The sequence below is a fragment of the Macaca fascicularis genome, chromosome 13, assembly GCF_037993035.2.
Source record: "Macaca fascicularis isolate 582-1 chromosome 13, T2T-MFA8v1.1".
NCBI classification, from domain to species: domain Eukaryota; kingdom Metazoa; phylum Chordata; class Mammalia; order Primates; family Cercopithecidae; genus Macaca; species Macaca fascicularis.
In genome coordinates this window covers 112,745,498-112,771,108 of record NC_088387.1, presented here as the reverse complement: position 1 = coordinate 112,771,108, position 25,611 = coordinate 112,745,498, and the positions used below count along the sequence as shown (strand labels likewise).

At 45.4% G+C, this 25,611-nt stretch overlaps 1 protein-coding gene across 5 annotated transcripts in view; it reads left to right on the top strand.

The window, feature by feature from the left end:
• The window catches only part of ASAP2 (ArfGAP with SH3 domain, ankyrin repeat and PH domain 2), a 203,964-nt gene that overhangs the window by 121,685 nt on the left and 56,668 nt on the right, over nucleotides 1-25,611 (top strand). For all 5 annotated transcript variants that reach the window (XM_005576600.3, XM_005576597.3, XM_065527686.2 and 2 more), the window contains 6 exons: nucleotides 731-816; nucleotides 8,040-8,115; nucleotides 8,394-8,480; nucleotides 18,088-18,191; nucleotides 18,289-18,358; nucleotides 24,331-24,418. In XM_005576600.3, coding sequence (XP_005576657.1) covers nucleotides 731-816; nucleotides 8,040-8,115; nucleotides 8,394-8,480; nucleotides 18,088-18,191; nucleotides 18,289-18,358; nucleotides 24,331-24,418 — 511 coding nt within the window. The remainder of the gene's footprint in view (nucleotides 1-730; nucleotides 817-8,039; nucleotides 8,116-8,393; nucleotides 8,481-18,087; nucleotides 18,192-18,288; nucleotides 18,359-24,330; nucleotides 24,419-25,611) is intronic.

Sequence of the window (25,611 nt, the reverse complement as noted above, 5' to 3'; positions counted from 1 at the left end):
ACCTCAGTGAGCATCTGAACTTGGGTACCCCTACCCCACCCCCGCCCATCGTTTACAGCTGATAGCCAGGGCATGAATCAGCAGCTTTTCCAGGGGACATTCCGTCTCAGAGATCGTCTCCTGACAGCGGAGGAGATGGGGACTCATGAAGTCCTTCTATTTCCTGACACTGGTTTGGTAGCTCCCTGAGGCTTTCTGATATCTTCGTGGTCACTAATGAATTCTCCAAGTTAAAAATAGCTTTAATTCATTTCAATTAAACTTTGTTTTTTTCTAACAATCACATTATTTTACATGTAAGGAAAATGTCTCAGGACCAGAGACACAATGCCAAACATCTCAGCTACAATATGTTAGCAATTAGTGTTCTTAAAGAAAGAGACCTTGGGAAGAAGTATGTTTGAGATGGTTAGAAATCCCATTTATTTGAACCATCCATAGTCTTCCATGCAGCTGGAGTGAAGATTTCTCCTAGCAGGCTAAGATAGACTGTCTTATTACTAGGAGTTTTTGGCACTTAAATATTTAATTATCTGACTGTCAGATAATTCATATGGCCCCAAAATAAAGAAATGGTTATGGAATCCAGGAGATACTAAGTGTCAATCATGCACTCTATGCATTGTGAAAGATGCCAAAGAAGTACCAGAAATCATCTCAGTCCTCAGAAGCTCCTTTTAAAATCATATTCTGCTTGCTTTTGTGACATTTCCTTTTCATTTTTCAACAGTATCTACTGAAGGTCAATGAAATCAAGATTAAAAAGGGAGTGGATTTACTTCAGAATCTGATCAAATATTTTCATGCCCAATGCAAGTAAGTTCTTCTTTGTTATGATGTTATCTTAAATGTTTCTTCATGTATGGCAACTTCTGGGACACCTATAGATAGCTCGTAGGAAATAAACACTCGCGTAGAAGTCTCTAGTAAAGGGAATGAGGTGTTGACTCATGCAGCAACACGGGTGAACCTTGAGAACAGACAGAACAGAGACAAAAAGCAGATGAGTGATTGCCGCAGCTTGGAGGAAGAAGGAAATGAGAAATGACTGCTCACAGGTATAGGATTTCTTCGTGGGATATTGAAAATATTCTGGAAGTGAGTGCTAATGATTGCACAACTTTGTGAATTTACTAAAAATCACTTTAAAAGGATGAATTTTATGGCTTGGGGATTATATCTTCATTAAAAATAAAATCATATGTACAATATAAAAAATCTGTAGTCATTGCCAAATATATTTATTTTTGGCTCTTTTTGTAGAGGGACAAACTAATTTAACCTATTGCGCATCTCTCAGATGTTTGTTAAAAGAGAAATGGTATGGTGTTAATGCAGTGTTTTAAAATAAGAAAACACTCTTATATATTACTTATCCTGTAGAGCCAAGGACTGTGATGAGCAAAGGAAGATGTTAGTAGAGGAGGAGGAGAGAATTCCACCTGCAGGGGCTGCTCAAGTACTCAGCTTTGCCATGTATGTCAGTACTTCAGTCTGACCCACGTCTCTGACCTGGCTTCTGCTCCTCGTCCCCCAGTCACTGATATAGACAGGCCCCTGGCTCCTTCACTCACCCACCCAACACACTTCTGTTGAGCACATGCTGTATGTCAGGCACTGGACCAGAGGCCAGAGGCACAGTGATGCACAAAGCTGGCATAGTTCCTGCTCGAAGAGTCAAGTAGGGAAGTTGGACTGAAAGAGATGAATTTCTAATTAGATGTTTACAAAAGTGTTTTAAAGTATAGGAATCTAAGAAAGAATATAATAGAAGGACCTGATATAGATAAAGATTTAAGGTAGGGTTTTTTGGTTTTTGTTTTTCTATTTTGTTACCTGATACAGTCTCCAACAGCCAGCACGCGGTGCCTGGAACACAGTAGGTACTCGGCTCTTTCTTGAATGAGCGGTAGACCTCCCTGAGGAGACATGGATCTGAGATCTAAAGTATGAGTAGGAGCCAGCAGATAAGGAGTGGGAGAAGAACGTTCCAGGCAGGGTCTAGGTCTTCAGGCAGGAAAAAGGACAAGGTGACATCAGCTTAGTGAAAAGGAGAGTGGCCTGAAACGAAACTGCATAGAAAAGCCTTAGGGATGTGGACAGCCCCAGACCTCTTGCAAAAGGTTTTAGATTTTATCCCAAATGTGTTGGGAAGCTCTTGAAGAGATTGAAGCAGAGGATCATTTGTTTGCACTCCTGTGATGTGCCAGGTGCTATTAGGGGTTTTGGTGATGCAGTAAGGAGGAAAGCAAAGTTCTTGCTTTCACGGACCCTGGGGTCTCATGGGGGAGGCAAGTAGGAAGCACGAGCCAATATTTAACTGAGTTTATGAAAAGGCAAAACAGTGATGGGGAGAGAGACAGTGGTGTTGGTTAGAAGCAGCTTCAGGAAGCTTCTCGGCTGTAACAAGATTACTCTGCATGTTGCGGAGAAGGAACCAGATAGGACAAGGGTGGATGTGGGCAATTGCTTGGAAACACAGCGCCTGTCCCTGTGCAGCCCAGAGATGACGATGGCCCAGCTGACCTTGTGACAGCGGGAGTGAAAGGTGTGGACTGACGAGAAATCTTTTCCTTGTGGAATTGCCACGCCTGTCTGCTTACCTTCCCAGAGCAGGCTATGCCGCCAGCGACCTACCTTTGTACACAATTGTTTCTTTTCCTAGAAGGCCTCCTTCCTCTGTGCCCTCCCTGTCTTCTGTTCCTCCTAGGACCCAGCTCATGGATCATTCCTGCTTTGCAATGCTTCTTCCTTTTGCCTTTTCTTCCTCCTGTGTTGCCGCCACACCTCTACTTGTCTCCATGATGACATCTTCCTCGTGTATCTGTGCTGCTGAACTCTACGCTCCTAAGGAAGAGGCCGTGTCATTGATTTGTTTTATATCTGCAGTGTGTGGCGCATTTACCTGGCGCAGATTTGCAGCAGTGAATTACGCTGTGGAATTGAACTGAGCTCTGCTTTGGAATTCTTAATACAGCTTTGATGATGTTGCATTTCTAAAGCACTTGAGGTCAGGTGGCAAAGGAGGATGTGCCGAGTGGTTCATCCAAAGTTAAAAGAGATCTTCAGCCATTTAAAAAAAAAAAAAAATGTGAAATTATGTCTTTTGTAGCAACAGGGATAGAACTGAAGGTCGTTATCTTAAGTGAAACAAGCCAGCCACAGAAAGACAAATATCACATGTTCTCACTCCTAAGTGGGTGCTAAAAAAGGCATACCAATGGATGTAGAGAGCAGAGTGACAACAGAGTCTCAGGAGGGTGAGGGGAGTGGGGATGATGAGAAATTATTAATACTTAATAGGTACAATGTATGTTATTCTGGTGTTGGATACCCTGAAAGCCCTAAGTCGACCACCAGGCCTATAACAAAACTGCGTTTGTACCCCATGAATTTATATTAAAAAAATTTAAAAGACAGCTAATCTCTACTTAGAGGGTGGAAAAGACCTTGAAATTGTATAGTTTTCAAGATGAATTATTTTATGGAGACTCAAAATTTTAACTTTGTGATGAGCATGCAAATTACTTCTTCAGTTCTTATGTCAGGCAATTTAGGAAGTGGGTCGCTTCCTTGCTGATATTTTATTTTTAAGAAGAAGCTATTCTGGGATTTCCTTTTTTCCCTCCCTTTATTTTGCCCAAACCAATCAGTTGGGTAGCAACAGACCACTTGTGGAAAAGTGAAGTAGTTGGCCTTTTATGGACATGAGCTCAGTAACCTTTAAAAATATGAATCTTCCATTACTTCCTTTTTGGATATGAGAGAGAGTGTGTACGCTGCCTGCTCTTCAAATCAGTCAAGCAGCTTTGACTTTCTTAATTCACGTTCTGGAGGATACAACGTGGAGCCCGAGTAACTCAGCTGCAGAGAGAGAAGAGCTCACAGCCGTGCATGTTTCCACGTGTGGGAGCTCCTCTCATTCCCCCGTCACACATGCCCAGTCTCCGCTTCCCGTCCCCAAAGGCACGGCTTTGCCTGGTGGGTGCTGTGCCCTGCTGGGCAGACATGGGCCTCTGCGTGCTGCTGTGCTCCGCCAGGGTGAAGAGGCCACTGTGTAAACTAGATTCCAGGGCTCGGTTTGGCTATTGACCCTTGGAACTACTTAGATATGCGTTATTTTGCTTTTTCTTCATTTTTTTTCTTTTCACTTTAAGTGTTCTTAAAGAATACTTCATGTTCTTTTATTTTTATTTCATTTAAGGAAGGAATTTTCATCTCAACCTCGTTCCTGGAATATCTTGAAAACTTGTCTTGCTAGCCTTTGCCGCTGAGCATTGAAGATCCTGTACTCTAGCGGAATCGAAGTGGGGCATTATAATATTAGAAAACAAAGACAGCCATGGTTTGGCCAGGCATGGTGACTCATGCCTGAAATCCCAGTACTTTGGGAGGCCAACGGGGGTGGATCACCTGAGGTCAGGAGTTCCAGACCAACCCGGCCAACATGGTGAAACATGGTCTCTACTAAAACTACAAAAATTAGCCGGATGCGGTAGTGCACACTTGTAGTCCCAGCTACTCGGGAGACTGAGGCTAGAGAATTGCTTGAACCCGGGAGGCGGAGGTTGCAGTGAGCTGAGATCATGCCACTGCACTCCAGCCTGGGCGACAGAGCGAGACTGTCTCAAAAAAAAAGACAGCCATGGTTTGAAAGGTGATGAGTGTTGAATTGACTTGTTCTTTGAGCCAATACCTGCTGGAAACCACTGTGACCAGCTATCGCTCAGTGAACTTCGGGTGCATGGTCAAGATGAGCCTCAGCCCCGGATGCTGCAGAAGCTCGCAGAGGAGGGAGCAGCGGGTGTCATAAGCAGACCTCATCAGCAGACACCGCATTGGAATGTGGTAGCGTGAAGGCTGCAGGAGGGGCCCCAGCACGGTGTGTGGGGCCCAGAGATGAAAGGGGCTACTCTGCTTGGTGGATTTGATGATTGCCTCTAAGTGGGCATATTTTAAAGGCTGGAAATACACCCCTTCTAGCCTGGCGAGGCAGGCTAGAAAATGTTTAATAGACAACAAAATTTGATTGGGTAATGTTGATGGTAAAAGTTCTGTGAAGCTTGGAGAAGTGTTAATGGGCTCAAGAAAATTTGCTGGGGCTGTGTACTTAGGACTGTCATAGTGACAGCAGCCAGCGGAGAGGGAATAGTGTTCCTTTTCTTGAAGCTTCTCCTGACGCCAGGGCTGAGTGCACTTTGAAGGGGTGTCTGGGTGCCAAGACATGCCTCAAGGAGGGTACGGGAAGGTCAGCACTTTGAAAAATCAGAGGGAGGAGATTTTCCAGGTAGGTGGATGGTGAAGGTTGGCTGGGCTATTACAAAGATGAATTCTAAATCTAAATCCAAATTCATATTGTTGTTCCAAGTACACCATTCAATGTCATGCTGGAAACAGTGTCCTGGCGAGAAGTCTCTCAGCACTTGATTCCACTACAGGGCTCATACTCACGCGCGCTCTCTCTCGCTCTCACACACACACACTCTCTCTCCCTCCCTTCCTCCCTCCCTCCCTCCCTCCCTCTCTCTCCCTCCTTCTCCCTCCTCCCTCCCTCTCCCTCCCCCTCCTCCCTCCCTCTCCCTCTCCCTCCTCCCTCCCTCTCTCTCCCTCTCCCTCCTCCCTCCCTCTCCCTCCTCCCTCCCTCTCTTTCCCTCTCCCTCCCTCCCTCCCTCTCTCTCTCCCTCCCTCCCTCCCTCCCTCCCTCCCTCTCTCTCTCTCTCCCTCCTTCTCCCTCACTGTCTCTCCCTCTCTCTCCCTCACCCTCTCTCTCCCTCTCTTTCCCTGTCTCTCCCTCCTCCCTCCCTCTCCCTCCTCCCTCCCTCTCCCTCCCTCTCCCTCCCTCCCTCTCACTGTAGGGAGAATTGCCAGGTCGAAAAGGTTCTTGGAGCTGTACACCTGCTCCCTCTCCCTGGGTGGTTTTACATTTATCACCTGTAATATTTTTCCTATTCTTTATCTTAGGTCTTAGAAATCTCTGTCCTCCTACCTATTTCACAAGAATTTGAAGTGATTAAGAAAATAGTTACATAAAGAAAAACACGTAAATAAAATACAAGAATTAGATGAGTTCAGAAACATACTCTGTATTCAGAAAAAAACCTGTTAAAATACAGGAACAAGAGTATAACATAAAGTATTGTGTGTCTATCTAACGATGAATGAGAACATTCTAACAGCCTGACCTCTGTGACTCCTAATAAACACAGGTCAGTGTTCATGCCCCACAGCCTGTGTGTCCCTCTCCTTCCTCCTTGGAGTTGCTGCATTAAACGTCACACTGCAGTGTTTTCACAGCGCCTTTTGTGTGTCATGCACTTGGTCTGGGAAACGCCCACAGAGCTACTGCTGAGTTTAAAAGAAGTAAACATCATCTCACATGATACATGCAAAACCCGGATCACTTTTTAAAGATAGTCTCCTTGTTATCCAATAAACTGGTTAAAGTTGGTGACAGTCCATCCTTCATTAAGTTATTTATTCATTCAATAAATGGCATGTGCTTGAAATACGCCAGACTTTGCGGGTACTGTGTGCCTCCTAGAACTTCAGATCTAATGAGGGAATTCTGTTTTAAACAATCACACTAATGAATACATAATTGCAGTGCAACAAGTGTTTTGCAGAAAAATACAAAATGCCCTGAGAAAGTATAAGAAGGCCTCTTATAGGGGAATAACTTGTAGGGGATTATGGAAGGCCTGGCTAACCAGGGTATGTTTAACCTAAAACTTGAAGAATGAGTGGGAATCAACCAGGCAAAGCAGACACACCTTAGGAGAAGCCTTTAGAGAGAAGAAACGGAGTGCAGAGGGCCTGGGGCAGGAGAACTTGGTGGCCACGGAGGAAGGGAGAAAAGGCCGGTGTGTCTGGATCTGAGTAAACAAAGTGGATAGAATGGTGTGGTTTGAGACTGGAGCTGCAGACAGGGGCCGCATTACATGGGCCCTGGAGACCTCCTTATGGGTTAGAACTTTCTCCTTAGCTCATGGAAATGCCCTTTCTTCATTCCTCTCAAAAGGGTTACACACAGCACCCTCCAGAGGCGGCGGCACTGAACACCAGCCCATGACTGCAGCGGAAAAACTTGTCCAGCCTCTGTTGCATTTCCTGAATCACTTGTTATAGGTGACCTCATGGCATTGAGTTTTCAGCCTTAAAAAAAAAAAAATTCCTCTTGATACAAATATCAAGTTCTCCATCTACGGTGTCCTACCCCACAGATACAGAGTGTAGCCATCAAAGCTGCTTGGTTCTTTTCTGCATTCTTTCTCTCTCTCTCTCTTTCTTTCTGTCTGTCTCTTTCTTTCTTTTTTTGGAGGCAGTCTCACTCTGTCGCCAGGCTAGAAAGCAGTGGTGCGATCTCGGCTCACTGCAACCTCCGCCTCCTGGATTCAAGCAATTCTTGTGCCTCAGCCTCCCGAGTAGTAGCTTTTTGTATTTTTGTATATTTTGTGTGTGTGTGTATATTTAATAGAGTATTTTGAGGGGTTTCGCTGTGTTGACCAGCTGGTCTTGAACTCCTGGTCTCAAGTGATCCTCCGGCCTCGGCCTCCCCAAATCCCTCACCCTGGGATTACAGGCTTGAGCTGCCGCACCCAGCCTCTGCGTTCCTTCTCTTTTCCATGTAGCGGTCACATGTTGCGGCACATTCTTTAGTGTCTTCCACTTGTGCCCCATGCCTTTCTAGCTTCATATGCTTCTGTTTGGATGCTCAGAAGAAATCAATCAAAGCCGTTGCTGCCATTTGTGAGCAGAACCCGCTCCCGTTATAAACTGAAAATCAAGGCCTCATTTTATATGGGTTGAGAAAAATCTTAAATACTTAAGCTTATTGCAATTCCTTTTCTATTTGCTCCTGCTAATTTTGAGTGTCATTTTATTCTTGGTTTGCCTGATATTTTAAGGTTCTGTTCATACAGTCTTTTCCCCCAGGAGTTACATAATGACTTCAGTCACTTTAAAGAAGTTTTTTAATCTGTCTGACAAAATTATTTTTTCCTGTGTGAAGTGTCATCTCTGTTTCTTCTTTTTCCTGCTAGTTTTTTTCAGGATGGACTCAAAGCCGTGGAAAGCCTCAAACCTTCCATTGAAACGCTGTCTACAGATCTTCACACGGTGAGTAGCTTCCCTCCCACCGCGGTGTTAAAACTGTCTTAATGCAACAGACATTTTCCTCTAAATGTTGCTTCTGTGTAATCCTGTGTTTCCATGCTGTGCCGCCCACGTGGAGTGTGGCGTTCCCACGCCGGTCCTCTGTCATGGTGGGAGGGAAGGTTTGACTAGCGAGGGAGGCAGTTGTCGCTTTGTGTGGAAATGGCCCCATGAGCACCAACGTTTCACTGTACCTCAGTCTTAATTTTCTGATTCGTTCTGTTGTGTGTGTGTTTTTAAAGATCAAACAGGCCCAGGATGAAGAAAGAAGGCAGTTGATACAGCTTCGAGATATTTTGAAATCCGCATTGCAGGTTGAACAGAAAGAGGTGAGGGGATTTAATTTTGAAAGATTGCAGTTTTAGCCCCATTCTTGGAGGCTTTGGGCCTGAAAAACATGAAGTTCATATCTTCTAGGAGCTCACAGTTCGCTCGGGCTGTGTCAGGCAGCAGGAAAACATTTAATGTATTCTTGCAATTTAGTTCTGTAAAACCATCTTTTAAAATATGTTTATTTCAGGAGGAAGCATTTACTACATGCATGGCCTTAATGGCGGTGTGTAAACCCTGTGCTCTGTCAGTTGCTAGATAAGGAGCTCTTGGCGGCTTCGTCACAGAGACCATGTGTCCTTTTGCTACTTATCCTGTACCTGGCCCTCTGTCGTTTCCCTACCCTGACATACATGGACTCTGCCCCTTTGGGCCTAGGCACGTAGCAGGAGACCAGCTGGGGCTCTGCCAGCCCTGAGGTTGTGTTCTATACGATATGAGGCATGAGCTTTTCTTACAGCTGCCTCCGTAGTGACAGACAGAAATCCTTAGTCCTCTTACTTCCCCTCTTTCTGTAATGGCGCCTCTGTATGCTAACACGTCAGCAGGGACAATTTGTGTTGTGGGGACTTGTTTTAAAAAAGCCATTAAAAAGTGTTAAAGATAATTTTACTATATTTTCACTACAATGTGGGTATCATAATGTGAATTTAGTATAAATCCATTTCCTTGTCAATAAAAGGAATGTGTCTAAATGTACATCTAGTGATTTTAGAGGAATTGTTAAACTACTTGACAGAGCATAAAGTTCCCTGTTGGCAGTTTGGTGAGCTCTATTTTATTTTAAGTTCTTGTACTATAACTGAATATTGTTGTTTTTCTCCCAAATGCATTTACCTTTTGTGACCGAAGTCTAGGAGAGTAAGTAGTTCAGTATTTTAATAAATTGCAGAATTTTGCATGTTTTATTCATGAACATTATATGTGTGTGTGTGTATATATATATACATATATATATTCCTTTTATATATTAATGGCTAGTAGCATTTTTTATTTTAACCCCTCACCTTTCATTGTTGTAGATTTTATTAAAGGCTGAAGAGTTTGCACAAATCTTAGGGAAGTGGATATTTTCTGGGTTTACAGTTTACACTTTTGCTGTTGTTCCTTTGTGAAGATGAAGCAGGTCCCTCCCTCCCTCCCTTTCTCTCCCCTGACTGGCTGAATTCTACACATCTTTCTAGTCCCTCTGAAGCGCCACCTCTGGAGCACTGCCTCTGATCACCCCAGCCCACAGTGATCTGAGTTCACAGAGCACGTCCTGTTTGAAAGCCCCATTTGAATCACAGCCTCTTCCTCTTTTTGAGTGTTGGCTGTGCCTTAAATGCACAGATGCCTTTTCTCCAGCCGGACCTCGAGCAGCCTGAGGATGCCGCTCTGCCTTCTGAGCAATTCTTCTATCGCACTGTAGTGCCACAGCGCTCATTTAGTAGAATTTTGGTAAACATGGGTCAACTAAGTGAGACATTGGCAGAGCAAGGTTATATTTAGTGCTAGAAATGCCCTACAACACGGTGACTTCCTCTTAGTCTAGAGAACGTAGGCTCTGATGCTTTGATGTTCCCAAACATGGGATATAAGCACAAAAAGAAAAAAGAACTTGGCGTAAGGAGAAAATAGTGGCCTAGTTGTAATGAGGAGGAGGTAGTGTGAGGGCGGGAGCCAGAATGCCGTCCAAGGTGGCTGCTCCCCAGCGCGCCGTTGGAAATGATCGAGAACTGCCTTTGTCTAAGAAGGAGGATCCAACCCATGAAGCAAAGCTCAGGTTTAAAATAAGGCAGAGCAGCAGCTGGGGCCAAATAGCCCTCTGGGCACAGTGCAAAGGCTGTGTTTGCTTTGGCTGTGCAGAATTAGGAGGTTTGGGAAAATGGGCTGTTGTGAGAGAGCTGGTTATTTACAGCTTTGCAGGGAAGTATAACAAATTTACCAGCACAGACCAGAAGTTCTTTATAGTTTGTTGTTTTTTGTTGACCAGCCCATCTGCCCCTGATTGCACAGAGGGATCAAATGAACCTCCTTTACTATTCGTCTTTGGCTGTCTGCCCAGTTGGCTCCTTGTCAAGACCTAACTCAACAATCTCCTAGTTGTGGGGGTGTTGTGTTTTTTGTGTATCATGCTCTGCATTGCTTTTAGGTAATGGCATTCAGCAAGTTGGACAGTCTTTGAACACAGTTGCACGTAATAAGCAGATGTGAATATGCTACATTTTCTGGTTTAAAATGATTTTCATGATGGGGGTTCCATTTTGTATACCTCAGATTTGCAGTAAGAATTGATCATTTGGTCATTATTGTTTAGGCTGTCATTCCTTTGGTTGGATTTTCTTCTGTGACTTAGACAACTGAAGGTGTTAGAGGATTTTTATTCAGTGTTACAGAAATTCTAACCCTGCCTGTGTAATCACAGTTCATAGAAATTAACATGCCCCAAGAAACTGTGTTGAGCGTTGGTAGAAGCCAGTGCTCCTCATTCTCTTCCTGTAAATCCCATGCATCAGTTATTGAAGGAATGAAGAGTGGCCATTCCAGTGTGGTAGCTTCAGGCTGCTGTTTCTTTGTGACCATGCAGCTTTGTTTTGGTGTGGAGCCTGTGCCATTCTGGTCCTGGTGACCTCACACTTCGCAATCACTGGCCATTCATGTTTTGTTCTTGATATTTTCTGCTCTCTGTAAGGAGAATACTATTGGTATTTCCATTGTTTTTCTTTGTGAAGGTTTTCATACTTGGAGAAAAGTTGAAAACTTGTGCAGTGACCACCCATAGGGCAATATTATACAATGAGGATTGGTCTATGCACCACAGTGTTCGATTTTTGGAGAAGATCCTATCTACAGAGTTAAACCTGTTGGCACTGCTCATCTTTGCTTGGGCTCTCTCCCCATCGGCCTCGCCTCCTGCCTTTCCCATCCCACGTCGTCCATCCGATGGAGTTCTGCCGGGACGGACCCTGCTGGGGTGCTGGCGGAGTCCCAAAGCCTCATCACTGGTGTGCAGGCTCTCTGCTGTTTGATGTGGAGAGCCCAGACTTGTGCGCTTCTATGGGGAGGATCAGGCTCTGGGATATGGTCTCAGAGGTCTGAGTGCTGAAACCACCATGGTTTTCTCCTCTGCAGATTTCAAGTATGGTTGGTCGGTCTCTCTCTCTCTCTCTCTCTCTCCCCCCCCCCTCCCCCCCTTTCCCTCCCTCCCTCTCTTTCCCTCCCTCCCTCTCCCTCCCTCCCTCTCTCTCTCCCTCCCTCTCTCCCTCTCTCTCTCCCTCCCTCCCTCCCTCCCTCTCTCCCTCTCTCTCTCCCTCCCTCCCTCCCTCCCTCTCTCCCTCTCTCTCTCTCTCCCTCCCTCCCTCTCTCCCTCTCTCCCTCCCTCCCCCCACCGCCTGCTCTTTCTTTCTCTCTCTGTTATCTTTGCTCCCTGTTTTTCGAGCATCCTGTCTAGTAGGATGTGGTAGAACAGTTTGTGCCACCCAGGCAACCAAGGTTCACCACGCCATAATTTTCTTCTGCCTCTGAGTTTGTGTATCTTACATGCCCAAATCTGGCCTTCATCAGAGATCTCTGTCCGTGACCACCTGCCTGCCTCTCCGAGTGCTGAGCTGCTAGGTAGCCTGGCTCTGGCCTCCATGTCAGCCTCAGTAGAGGATTCATTGTTGATTCACACATCCAGCTACTCTTTCCTCCACTGTTACTCTAAGCCAGCGCTCCACAGACACAACAGAACAAGACGATCCGGTTCTCACCTCTTCAGGGACTCATCCTCTGGGGGTGGGGACAGAGAAGCAATTGGGGCGCAGTGTGATGAGAGCACTCGTGGACATCCGCTCCAGGAAGCAGTGTCTGCCCAGTGCAGGCTGGGCAAGTGCCATCAGGGATGACTTCCCAGAGGCTGGGATGGGGCTTCGAAGGATGATTAGGAGTTAGCAGGCCAGGCATGGTGGCTCACAGCTGTAGTCCCAGCACTTTGGGAGGCCAAGGCAGGTGGATTGCTTGAGTCCAGGAGTTCAAGACCATCCTGGCCAACATAGTGAGATTCCATCTCTACAAAAAAATAAAAAAATTGGCCAGTTGTGGTGGCATGCACCTGTAGTCCCAGCTTCTCGGGAGGCTGAGGTGAGAGGATCCCTTGAACCTGGGAGGTGGAGGTTGCAGTGAGCTAAGATCACACAGGCTGTGGTCCAGCCTCAGCCACAGAGCAAGACCCCATCTCAAAAAACAAACAAACAAAAAAAACCAAAAAAAACCTGGGGCCTGGCAGGAATTAGCAAGCAAGAGTCCCAGCAGGTGGGGCTGGTGGAGAGGACCGCTTCTGCCTACGACGGGGTTGCCTGGGTAGCTGTATAGCAGAGCAGAAGAGCGTGGATCTTGGCATTTGAATCCTGGATCTTCCACTTCCTACCTTGCTCAGTCCTGGACCTCTCTATGTCGTGGTCTTCCAGTCTGTCAAATAGGAATAATACAGCCAACCTCAGAGAGTTGTCAGGAGACCTAAGAGATCACTTCTGTAAAGCACTTACCATATTATCTTAATAAACAGGGACTAGTTCGTTCATTCATTCAACAAATACTGAGCTCCTAGGTGGTAAAGATACCATAGTGACCAAATTCCCTTCCCTCATGGTGTCGCCCTCTTAGAGGTTGAACAGGAATGGATACTGCTGTTGTTGTCGTGTGTGACATATCCCTTAGCCGTCTCGTTGGTCCGTCCTCTGACCCCATGCCTTCATGGCTTGTGTCCCTCTTCCCTCCTCCCTATCTGACTCAAAGTACTGTCATACCCAGCTCTAGGCTCCTTCTCTTAATCCTGACCCAGCTCTTCCAGCTTCACCTGCCTCTCACCCACCTCTCTTGTGTCCAGCCTGCATCATATTCCACGGTCCCCTCTCTCTTGGGGAGGAGGGACCTGCTCCTGTCCATTGCAGGACATTTCCTGTTTACCTCACTTTTCAGGTTTTCCAGGCACTTTACAAGTGTGGCCAACGATCCTTACAAACCACTTTACGGGGTAGGCAATGTTTGCCCATGTCTGCAACTTTTTGTTTGTTTGAGACAGAGTCTCCCTCTGTTGCCCAGGCTGGAGTGCAGTGGTGCGATCTTCGCTCACTGTAAGCTCTGCCTCCCAGGTTCAAGCGATTCTTCTGCCTCAGTCTCCCAATTAGCTGGGATTACAGGCACGCCACCACGCTTGGCTAATATTTGTAGTTTTAGTAGAGACGGAGTTTCACCATGTTGGCCTGGCTGGTCTTGAACTCCTGACTTTGTGATCTGCCCACCTCAGCCTCCCAGAGTACTGGGATTACAGGCGTGAGCCACCGCGCCTGACCAGCCATGTCCGCAACTTTATTCTGTGAGAGAAAGAGAATGAGTGCCCTTGCTGGGCTCACACAGTGGCATCAAAGCCAGGATTTGACCCTGATCTATTCCACATCAAACTGGTTCTCCGGAGTCTTTTACCCTTAAATAATGGAGAATAGGTGGTAACGATATTTGAAAGCACTGTTCTTAGACCGTAGCTCAGTGCTTGGCTCAGCAAGGCCTCCAGCTCCCTGTTGTGCCCGTGTGGGTGGACACACCTGTCATATCTTCAGAAGATGGGGAATGAATTGGACATCACAGCCCTCCTGGGCAGAGAAATTTTAAGCTTCCAGAAATTACTCCTTGACAAACTTGTCAATCACAGGAATTCTCTGGACACTGACTTTCTGAGAAGTGGGCAAAATGTCGGTTTTTAAGCTATCCTAGAGTCTTAGCTAAAGGATTCTTAAATTATTTGTAAACCTCTATGAGATTTGTACTGCAGGCAGCCTCCCCCTTTGCCTTCCATTCCTGGAGATTTCAGATACTAAGTCTACTGGTCATCTGGGCAGATTCTATGTTGGCCAGACCCAATGGCTCATACTTCACAGGGCAACAGAAAAGTTAAAATCAAGGATGATGCCTGAGCTCTGAGAACTTGTCTGGGTGTCACAGGACAGAGGATATTGGACACTGATAGAATTTCATGAAAGCCTTTTGAGGTTCTACCAAGTGCCTGCTTACCCTGCATACTCAGGCACACAAACAGTCCCTGCACATTGAGGCTTTGTCAGTCGAGTTTAGGTTGTCTTTGTCTCTCTTAGGAAAGTGGAGAGTACATTGGAGTCTCTAGGAATTGGGGCAACATGGACCACCCTGGCCTCTCTTACTTCTTATGTTCTTCTTCTCTCCAAGAGGAGAGATTCTTTTCCCTTGAATAGTATTCTGAAAATCAAAACCTTGGTCATGTGAAAGGGCCAGTTTCCTCTGTCAGGCCTTCACCTGTCAGGCCTTCACCTGGTCAGGCCAACAAAGGCTATTGTTACCGGGTCGTCTCGGAGTCACCTGGAGGATGCTGAAATAATTCACGCTAAAACAGTTCAATTTTATGTTAAACAGCTTTTACTCCTCTTTTTTACAAATGTGAGGTTTTATAGGCTAGCTTAGTTCAGACTTGCCTGCATGCTTTAATTGGTCTAAAGAAAAGCATAAAACAGGGTGATTTCTTTGTCACCTTCTGGCATAGGGTCTGATTCTGTTGAGAAGAATGTCCCTTATCCTGTTCGTGAGACCTGAAAATGGCTCTGATTAACATGCGCGGCACCAACAGTGTTAGCAGTGTTGTCACATGATTTCACCACTTACTTTGTGCAGGGCTTTTTTTCTCCCCAAATCAATAGACGTATTTCTTGGTTGTGCAGTTGAGTCTCCTGACAGGTTTATTTTTAGTCTTTCACAGAGACGCTGTACAGGTGAGCAATATTTCTCCACATTCCTTCCACACCATTGTTCCCAGCAACGTCGAAGGCTGGATTTGCTCTAAATTTTGGTGCCAATGTTCTGCCCTTCTGAGAAAATGTGGAAACTGGGACCATCCTCATCCCATCAATGTGCGTGTGCCCTAGTTTATCCAGAGGCACAAGTGCTGTGTGAAGTTTCTGTGGAAATGAGTTCATTTCTCCCCTCCTGGGCTCTGCTTATCAGGGTCGGTTGTCAGTTCAGTAATGAAGAGTGCCTCAGCACGTTACTGATTGCTCACGTGGAGTTTTTTGGTTTTTCTTCTTTGGCAGAGTTTAAAAAGTCAGTGCTAGACACTCATGTGCATGGGGTGGAAGACTTACTAATATTGTGACAATGACAGTACTCCCCTAATTGATCTACACAGTCGGTGCAGTCCCCATCAGAAATCCCAGCTGCCTTTGTGCAGAAATTGACAAGCTGATTCTGAAGTTCACGTGGAAATGCAAAGGACCCGGAATCGCCAAAACAGTCTTGAAAAAGAAGAACAAAGTTGGAGGACTTGCACTTCCCAATTTCAGAACTTACCACAAAGCTGTAATAATCAAGACAGTATGGTACTGGCATAAGGAGAGACATATAGACCAGTGAAATAGAACTGAGAGTCCAGAAATAAATCCTTACATTTAGAGACAGTTTATTTTCAACAAGGGTGCCAAGACAATGGAGAAAGAGTAGTCTTTTCAACAAATTGTGCTGGGGCAGCTGGATAGCCACAAGCAAAGAAGGAACTTGGTCCCTTACCTCACACCGTAATCAAAATTAACTCAACATGAGTCAAAGACCTAAATGTAAGAGCTAAGACTATAAAGCTCTTGGAAGAGATTTTATAAAGATAAATCTTCATGGCCTTGGACTAGGCAATAGTTTCTTAGATAGCACCCTTATAGTACAAGTGATGAAAGAAACAGTAGGTAAACTGGACTTCATTAAAATTAAACAGTTTTGTGCTTCAGAATCTTTTTTCAAACTGTCAGAAATCCAAGAGGTTGCCTGTGCCTTGAGATGCAGTTGAAACTCTGACTCTAGCCCGTCTTGTCCACTCCCAGGCCTTACTGCCTCAGATGCAGTATTTGTCCAGCTTCCCTGGTTGCTGACCACATGGCCTCCCCATGTCTTCTGTGTTCTGTCTACTTTGTCTTGAAGATCCTCCCCTGATTCTCTGCCATTTCTTGCCTTCATGTTTAAAACTCACTTTTTCCTGTGCTTTTCTCCCATTGACTCTTCAGTTCTTGAGTACTCTTATTCTCAGCTTCTATCACACTGATTTTCCTGCGTTAGTTCTTTCATCGTTTGGGGATGTGCTTCGTTCTCCAAGGATGGTGAGCTGCTCAGTGGCAGTGATGAGAATGGCCCTAGACTCTGAGGCTGTTCTCTGGGAAGAGAAGATGGTGTAATGGAAGGAGCCTCAGAGTGGAAGGCAGGATTCCATTCCACTCTCTGCTCTTGCTTTAAGGAGCTCTGCGCCTGGAGCAAACCACTACTTTCATTATGTCCCTGTTTCTCCCATTATGGAATGAACTGGATAGGAGTTCTCATTAAACACCTGCGGGCAGACCTCGGCCCTTTCCTGGTTGACCTGTGAACACTTTGTTCACATCTTGCTCCCCTCTCATTTCATTTAAGTCTCAGGGAAATAGAATTTCCTGCACTGGCACTGGTGGCCACTCCTACAAAACAGTGTCTGATACTGTTTGTTTTGTTTGATTTTTGTTGTTTTGAGACAAGGTCTCGCTCTGTCACCGAGGTTGGCGTGCAGTGGTGCTATCAGGACTCTTTGCAACCTTGATCTCCCAGGCTCAAGCAGTCCTCCTGTTTCAGCCCCCCGCATAGCTGGGACTACAAGCGCCTGCCACCATGCCTAGCTAACTTTTGTATTTTTTGTAGAAACGAGGTCTTGCTGTGTTGCCTAAGCTGGTCTTGAACTCCTGGGCTCGAGCCATCCACCCACCTTGGTCTCCCCAAGTGTTGGGATTACAGGCATGAGCCACTGTGCCCAGCCTGATAACATTTGTTAAACACCAGTTGAGCACCTTTTGGATGCCAGACACTGGACTTGGGTCCTGGGTGTTCATTGCTAGTCCTTGCTTGCCTTAAGAAGCTGCTGGGCTGGAGTTTCCCAGTTGTGGTAGATTCAATCAGATTCTCAGCTGACCATGTGGATGGCTTGTCTGTGATTAAGCTCCCCTTGGTCAGGGTCAGACCCCCCTTACTTAAGATTGATGAGGTGAGGAAGTGAAGATTTGTGTAGTACTTGTTGATATTCACGTGTGTGATCCTACTGAGTCCTTACTGTTTATTGACCTTACTGGGTATTCTTTTCTTATTGCCCAAGAAGGAGATTGAGGCAGAGAGCTTATGTGATGGTTCTGTAGTAAGGGACAGAAAGCTGGTTTTGTTGTTTTGCTTGGAAACCCCTGCCTTTCCACTCACTGCATCACCTCCCTCCTTAAGGGCTACTCTGGCCGTAGTGGGAGCCTCATGTCATTGTCAGGGGGTTAAGGCTCATAATGAAATAAAACCTGGAAACTTCCAGGGCTCGTTCCTTCAGCCAGTTTGGGATATTGGTTTCCTGACATTTCCTTCTCCAGCCTGATGGATGGCGTTTATCAGTTCCTAGAGAGGAATGTGGTGTCTCTCTTTTTGCTGTGTTGAGAAGGGGAAATTTCTCCAATTTGTTGTTGTTGTTGTTGTTGTTAAAAAAAAAAAAAAAAAAAGCTTATTAGGCATAAGTTTCCTTTGTGTACTGCTTTTCTAAAAATTGGGACCTGGACAAGATTAAAAACACTCTTCATTTTTTAGGACTCCCAAATTCGTCAGAGCACAGCTTATAGCTTACATCAGCCTCAGGGAAACAAGGAACATGGGACCGAGCGGAACGGCAGCCTCTACAAGAAGAGTGACGGGTACGTGAGGGGGTGTTGCTAGAGTTTAAATGTACGTTCGTTATCTCATGTGTCCAAAATGTCTAAACTCTTATTGTTTCTCCCACTTATCCACAAGGATCCGAAAAGTGTGGCAGAAAAGGAAATGTTCAGTTAAAAATGGTTTTCTGACCATATCCCATGGTACCGTAAGTATTCTCTTTTAATCCATGGTGTCTGCTGTATTAGATGAGGTTGGTGTTGGAGAACTTTCTGAAGTTAGAGGGCAGGAGTTGTTCTCCGTGTGTTATGGTATTAAGGATGCGTCTTGAAGAATTTCCCTGTGAGAAATGCTTGTTGGCCTCCATCTTGATTTGGTGCACCTGCAGCCTGTTTATGCTTGCTTGCTTTCTTTTTTTTTTTTTGGCAAGTGGAGCCTTGTCCTTGTTCCACTCCCTAGCAGAGTCAGGAGTAACTGATAAGCCAGGTTGTCTTTATTGAGAAGCCTGTGACTCTAGAAAGCACACAACAGCAAACTGCTCCCCCAGCTCTGTCTCTGGAAATCAAACATCTCACTGGGGAAGAGTTCTACTTTTCCATTAAGAGAAGAACATTTAAATGGGCAGGACTCTGGGGACCAGAAATCCATGAGAAGAGAGATTTCAGTAATTTTATTATCGAAATCTAACATATGGTGCCCAACCTTAAGGCCTCTTTCCATCATCCTGTTTATCAGAGTCCATGCAAGAAAAAACAGAGCCCTCTATGTTGAGCTTATGAAAAGCCGGTCGGGATAAAGTTCCTTACCAATCTAGCTTCCAGAGTCCAGGAACTTGGATCACAGACACAGCCCTGCACACCACACTCTTCTTTCCATGGCAGTATTATGCATACTGTTGCCTCACCTGGTGTGACCAGAGCTGGTGAAAACCACATGGACTAGTAAACAGCTTTGGTGATGTCTCAAGGCTGAGGTTGTTGCTTTTTTGTTGCTAGTGAGATGCTGAGAGTCGTTTGCATTCCCATTCCCCAAGCAGAGGCCTACTAGTGCATGCAGTCCAGCAGCCTTGGGCGTGTGAGTGGATGATAGTGACTGTCTTTCCTGCCCCTTGTCCCTCCAGTCCCCTGGTGAAGGCAGAGCTGGGCAGGAACTCAGAGGGGATTTTCTGGCCCCTGTAGAAATGTCATCACTCAACATGGGGTCCAGAGAAACGGCCCTGAGGTTCTTATGAATAAGGGAATAGAGTAAAACCCCAGTTGAAGCATGTCACAGCAGCAAGGATTGTGTTCCTCTGGGGGTGCCTTCGTTTTTGCCGACTTCGTTTTAGAAAGGGAGAGAGAAGCTAGAATGGTATATACCCAGTATAGGGATTCTCGACGACCTCTGTTCTAGGGGATTGAATGTGTCTCTGAACTTGGAAATGAAGGTCATTTTCTATTTTCAAAACCCACCTTTCACTGGTCATGTGATCACCACTGTACCCCCGCCCCAGGGCCATGCAGTTTGGATCTTAATGGGATGTCTGGGTAGGTGCGGTGGCTCATGCCTGTAATCCTAGGACTTTGGGAGGCTGAGGTGGGCAGATCACCTGAGGTCAGGAGTTCGAGATCAGCCTGGCCAACATGGTGAAGACCTGTCTTTACTAAAAATACAAAAATTAGCCAGGCATGGTGGTACATACCTGTAATCCCAGCAACTTGGGAGGCTGAGGCAGGAGAATTGCTTGAACCCGGGAGGCGGAGTTTGCAGTCAGCCAGTATCACGCCACTGCACTCCAGCCTGGGAGACAGAGCAAGACTCCATCTCAAAAAAACAAAAAAGACATTCTTTCCATGCATGGATGTGAGGGTATGAGTTCTGTAGACCAAGGGAAGCAAATTTATCCAGCCATCACTGTCTTTAATATTAGGAATGTTAGATTAGATGAGACTAGGCTCCCTTCTAAATACCTTCCAGATCTCAACACCTGTGGTTCTGTGGTCTGCTTTCGAATTGGTGTCCACTCGCTGTTTGTTTGAACTCAGATTGACTGCCTCAGTGCAGAACCTGTCAAATAACTAAGTTCTAGTTCACGCTTTTACCGCTCTGAAGTCAAGGGGCGTATTTGCTTCATTGAGAGTTCCCCTAGATCCAGGCCTCAGGGTAAGCCAGGTAGTGACTCATTCCATGGCAGGTGGAAAATAGGTCTGGTAATCCTTTGCTGACAGCATAAACTTCACTTCAAGTCACTTCCATAGCATGAACTTCTTCTCAAAAGACATGGAGGCTTAGCTGTCTTTAAGTTTGCATGGGTTGCCCCAGTTTTTGGCAGACAGTACGGTTATAACCGGCATCACTGGGATGCTGAGAACTCAGCTTGTCACACAGCGTGCATATTTCATAAGTGCTTTGTGTTTGGAGGGGAAACCCCTCTCCAGGGAATCTCCACTTCCAGAGGTCTCCTCCTGCCTTTAGCAGCCATTGCTGCCTACATCCTGCAGGGGTGGCTGGTGGGGTTGTCTTGATTCACTGCCTCGCTGCCATGCAGCAAAATAAGTAGTTTTCCAGCGCTCCGTTCAGTGGCCGAGTGTTCCTTTTCTCACCTTTTCCCTATTTCCCTGTGTGCTCTGGAAGTCAGAATCCAGAGGACCCCTCTGTATTGACTGCATCTACAGAGGGGTTGCACATGGGAAAGTGAGTTCGCCCATACCAAGGAAGAGAATGGAGAGACGCCCTTTTGGTTTGGTTTGGTTTGGTTTGGTTTTGACTTGATTTCTTGTTCAGCTCACCTGTTTGGCCAGCAGCTGCTGAGTGTGCTCGTGTACAGTCAGGAAAAAAGGGTACATTTCCAAAGACCTGATGAAGTGGAAATCTAAGAGCAGAGCCTGGCACACAGCTGTGCAGCAGGTCTTTAAGAAATGGAAACACACAGGGTGTATTTACACTGGTAGGAAAACCCTTCCCAGGAGGCTGGCAACCTTCGGGAAATGAAGTTGCTGTACCTGATTGGAGCAGAGGATTGAGGATAGCGTTCGGGAGATTCGGTCAAAGCCCGAGTTGAGTTTCCCTCTTAGCCAAGTCTGTTTTCTGGCCCTAGGAAGAAGTGATCCTTGGGACAAAATAACTCTAATTAGGTATCCTCTTTGCCAGACTCACAGCATTGCCACGCCACTGAGGGCAGGAAACTGTGTTACACTGGAAGGAATGTCCACCGGCTCTTGCACAATCTAAAATTTTTAAAAAATGATCAGTCATGAAGAAAGAAGAAAGCATCTTCCTTCTAAAAGCCTGACAAATTGGAAAAAAATAGAACGGCATGTTTAAAATGGAGAATCACTGATAATCTCTGCCTGCGTGGCAAACTCTAAGGCTGTTGCATTGTTTTTTCACCATTCCTTCCTGAGTTTTCTAAACTAGGGCTTCTCAAATTAAATTCTCAAGAAAATACTGGTATTTTGTGAATTAGATGAAACTGTTCTATATCTCAGTTAACTGATGACACTGGTTTTTTTTTTTTATTTGTTTTTTTTCTTTTTGAGACGGAGTCTCGCTGTGATGCCCAGGCTGGAGTGCAGTGGCTGATCTCAGCTCACTGTAACCTCTGCCTCCCGGGTTCAAGCAGTTCTCCTGCCTCAGTCTCCCAAGTAGCTGAGACTACACGCACACGCCACCATGCCCAGCTAATTTTTGTATTTTTAGTAGAGACGGGGTTTCACCATATTGGTCAGGCTGGTCTCGAACTCCTGACCTCAGGTGATCCACTTGCCTCAGCCTCCCAAAGTGCTGGGATTATAGGTGTGAGCTACTGCACCCAGGTGACACTGTATTTTTCCAAATTGCAACAGGGAAGGATTTTAATGTACAGAACTTTCTCCCATAAATTTGTCTAATAGCTTTACCGTTAGCTAATACTTAATCTGTATACTTAATATTTAACCTGAATAGCAAACAATTATTAATGTAAAACAGAACTGCTGATGATATTGCTTAAGACCAGCTTGTATGTTTTGTGGAGCCATTCTTATGGTTGTCATTTTTTAATATGTAGGCACATATATGTCGTTATAATTATTCCTACTTCAAATAAAGGCGCTGAATATTTTTCTCTATTTTGTGGTATGCTGTGAAGTGAGAAATCTGTCTTTAATGGTAGTAAAGAACGAACACCTTTCCCCATATCACAGGGAAAAAGAAAGACTGAAAGGTGGAGGTGGGGAGGGAGGATGAGTGGTGTAATTTAAGTTGTGGTTCTTTGCTGCTCTTAAAGATAAGTCCAGGCAAGCAACTGCCTTCCATGGATACCTGAGTCGAGGACAGGGGGACCCGAGTCAAGGACAGGGGGAGTGGCAGCTGAGCCCCGTGCCGTGTAGCCAGCCTGACTTGTTGGAATCCTAGCTTCCCGCCTCCCTAGCTGTGTAACCTCAACCAAATTACTTGGTCTGTCTGGGCCGGTATCTTTAGCTACAGAATTGGAGTAGTTTCGACCTCAAAGGGCAGTTAGGAAAATTAAAGGAATTATTTCATGAAAAATATTTAGAACAGCGCCTGCCTTGTGTAGGTGTATGATTAAAATAGCTGAGTAAATGTAGCTATTGTTATTCAGTCATCATTTTATCCATGAAGATGCTTCTGTATTTATCGAAGTGCACAAACCTCGTTTATTATGTATCTAAGACCTCACAATTTGGAAGTAGCCCTAAAATTTGCCCATGTATAGTCGTGTCATCACAGGGAGGTAACAGAATAGACACAGGCTACGTATGGGTGGGTATACACCCGTGTTAAAGTACTTGGTTGCATGCATGGTTTGTAACCATGTCTCTCGAAATAGATCATTTTGTGTGTTGGTTCCTGGATAAGTTAGGTAATCCGATTGGTCAGAATCCACAGTCAGTGGTGCTTTCACTTGAAAGTGTCCAGATTTACACGATTAGGCAGAGCTTGGTGTCTTCTAATACTGATTTCTGACACTCTAGGAATTCTCTGAGATATCTACAGAGTATGGAGAGTATCTGACTAACCTGTAGAAGATAAGACCAACATAGCTACGAACGAGGAGAGTCTAGTACAACCCTGTTTATCGGACTTTCACTAGTCCAAACTTACATGTATTAAACCCAAATCCTTCACTCTGCAAGGATGGGTTCATCTCTCCCACCCTAACTCTGTAGACTCACTGGAAGGAAGCTGCTGGGCCTGGAAGTGCATGAGGGTTTCACAGGTCTGTCCAGGCATAGATGCATATGTGTATGTATCTGGATTAATCCCAAATCCAGGTTTTTTTCATCTTGAAGCGACCGGTGGCCAAGGGAAGTGGGGCCCAAGAACGATGGAAGTTTAAGACACTCTTATTTGATCTTTCCTTTAGCAGCTTGGTAGGTGGGTAAGATAAGCCCACTCCTATTTGGATATTCTTCCAAGATTTCTAAGAGGTATTCTGCCGTTTGAAATTTTTGTTTCTGAAATTATCTTCTTACTCTTAGTCCTTTGCTTTTTTGGACTAAGTATGATCTATTTTTTGAAACTGTAATACAGTAGCCGTTTTTGACACACCTCTGATGAAAGTGTGTTGTGATCGCTTGGTGTCATGTATGGGGGAGAGGGTTTGGGGGTTACAGATATGAATGAAGTATGTTTTGTTGAAACTTAAGTGACAGCGATGGTTGGCATTTAGGAATGTGAATCTATTATCTGTCATCAAACAGTAGGAAAATAATTTCTCTGCCATTTTTGTGCTGTGAAATTACCTTCCCTGGAAGTGAGGTTTTTGCTAAGAAAAAGTGCTTTTAAGGTCACCAGAAATTGAACTGGGTGCCCAAGTTACCTGGCACATCATCTGTGTTGTCGGTAGGAATCAGAACCAAATGTTTTGGGCTTAGCCATGGCAGTACCTTGATCTGAAGGCACCCACTGCCAGCAGCCTCAAAGCTGGCATCGCTTGTCCCCTTGTCCAGGTGGGTTTGTGTAGACCACCAAGGTGCCCTTGCAGGGAGGCAGTTGCCATCGGTGGAGACGAAGTTCAAGGGCCTCTGTAATTTGTCTCAGTCATGCCTTCCTCTGTCAAGTCTGCCTTCTAAAGGCCACCTTTGCAAACTAGTGAAGAGCTTGCTCTTGCTGTATCTCGTGAGGATTGATACTGTATGATTTTCCATTCCTTCCACCCAACCCCAACCTTTTTATTTGTTTTTTGCTTTTAAACAGGCTAACCGGCCTCCTGCAAAGCTCAACCTGCTAACCTGCCAGGTGAAGACCAACCCTGAGGAGAAGAAGTGCTTTGACCTTATTTCACGTAAGATGCAGCACCACAGAGACACTGTCTTACGCTCTCTTCTGTGGCGTCCTTCACATTCCAGACACTGCATTCTGAAGAACTGGTTTTGAAGAGACATACCCTTTTTTCTAGCGATATGCATGCTTTGTGTTCCATTAGTAACTGCCGGCTTGCTCGCCTTTCTAGTTGAGAGTTTGACTTTGAGGACTGGCCCTGCTCCTCAGGGACACTGTAGACCTGAGGCATCATCACCGGGCTCTCTGAGCTCTTAGCCTCAGCATTCCTGTTCCTAAATGAGGAGATCCTATAAGAGAAGCCCGCAAGCCTAAAGCCCCTTCACTTTAAAAAGAGAAAAGAAGGACAATTCTGTTTTCAAAAACTTACATAATTTGGGTGATGTTAGAAATGCTATAAAACTAAAATGAGGGTCTTCAGCAGGGCCCTTGAAACTTCAGTGTTTGAAACTGTTTTTCTTCCTCACCACAGGATCAGTCTTTCTGCTTCTCTCTGCTTTTCCTTTTTGTGGTGTTCACACAAGAATCCCCACGGAACCATCCATTGTGGTGAATGTTTACTCAGCACCCCCTGAATTGAAGGGCTCATGAAAGAAAATAAGATAACCCTTTTTTCCTTGGTGTTTCTGTGTGGCCGGGTTACGGGCTAGGGGGAGAAAGGGCCGGTCTCCCCTTTGAAGAGGCAGTCACCAGAGATTTGGGCGCAAGAGTTACATTTGCAGAGGACCATGCCGGACTGTGTACTGTAGGGAGGCGGTGCTGTTCTCTGTGCCTCAGTACCCCTGAGCGGGAGATGGCTGCCTTTTCAAATGTCTGTTGACCTGTATTATTGAGGGCTAGGAAGTCACTTGTTACGTGATTTAGCATTCCCAGCAAACTGTGGGTTAGCACTCCATCCTACCACAATGGCTTGCTCTTATCCTCCTTTTTTCCCTTCTCATACACTCTGTGTCAATCTCTGGGGAGGGCTGAGCACTGTGATGTGTGCGGAGGGTTCCAGTACCATTTGTTTTGTTCTTCAGACTCTAGACTGATTTGTAAAATAAAATGGACTTTATCCTGTGTCAGACATCCATCCTGACTCAGTCTAGTAAGGTCCACAAACTCTCATCAAACTTGCCTTTCATTCATACAAGATGTTACAAAATTGGTGAGTACTGGCCAGAGTTTAAAATGTGATTGCAAGCCAGGCGTGGT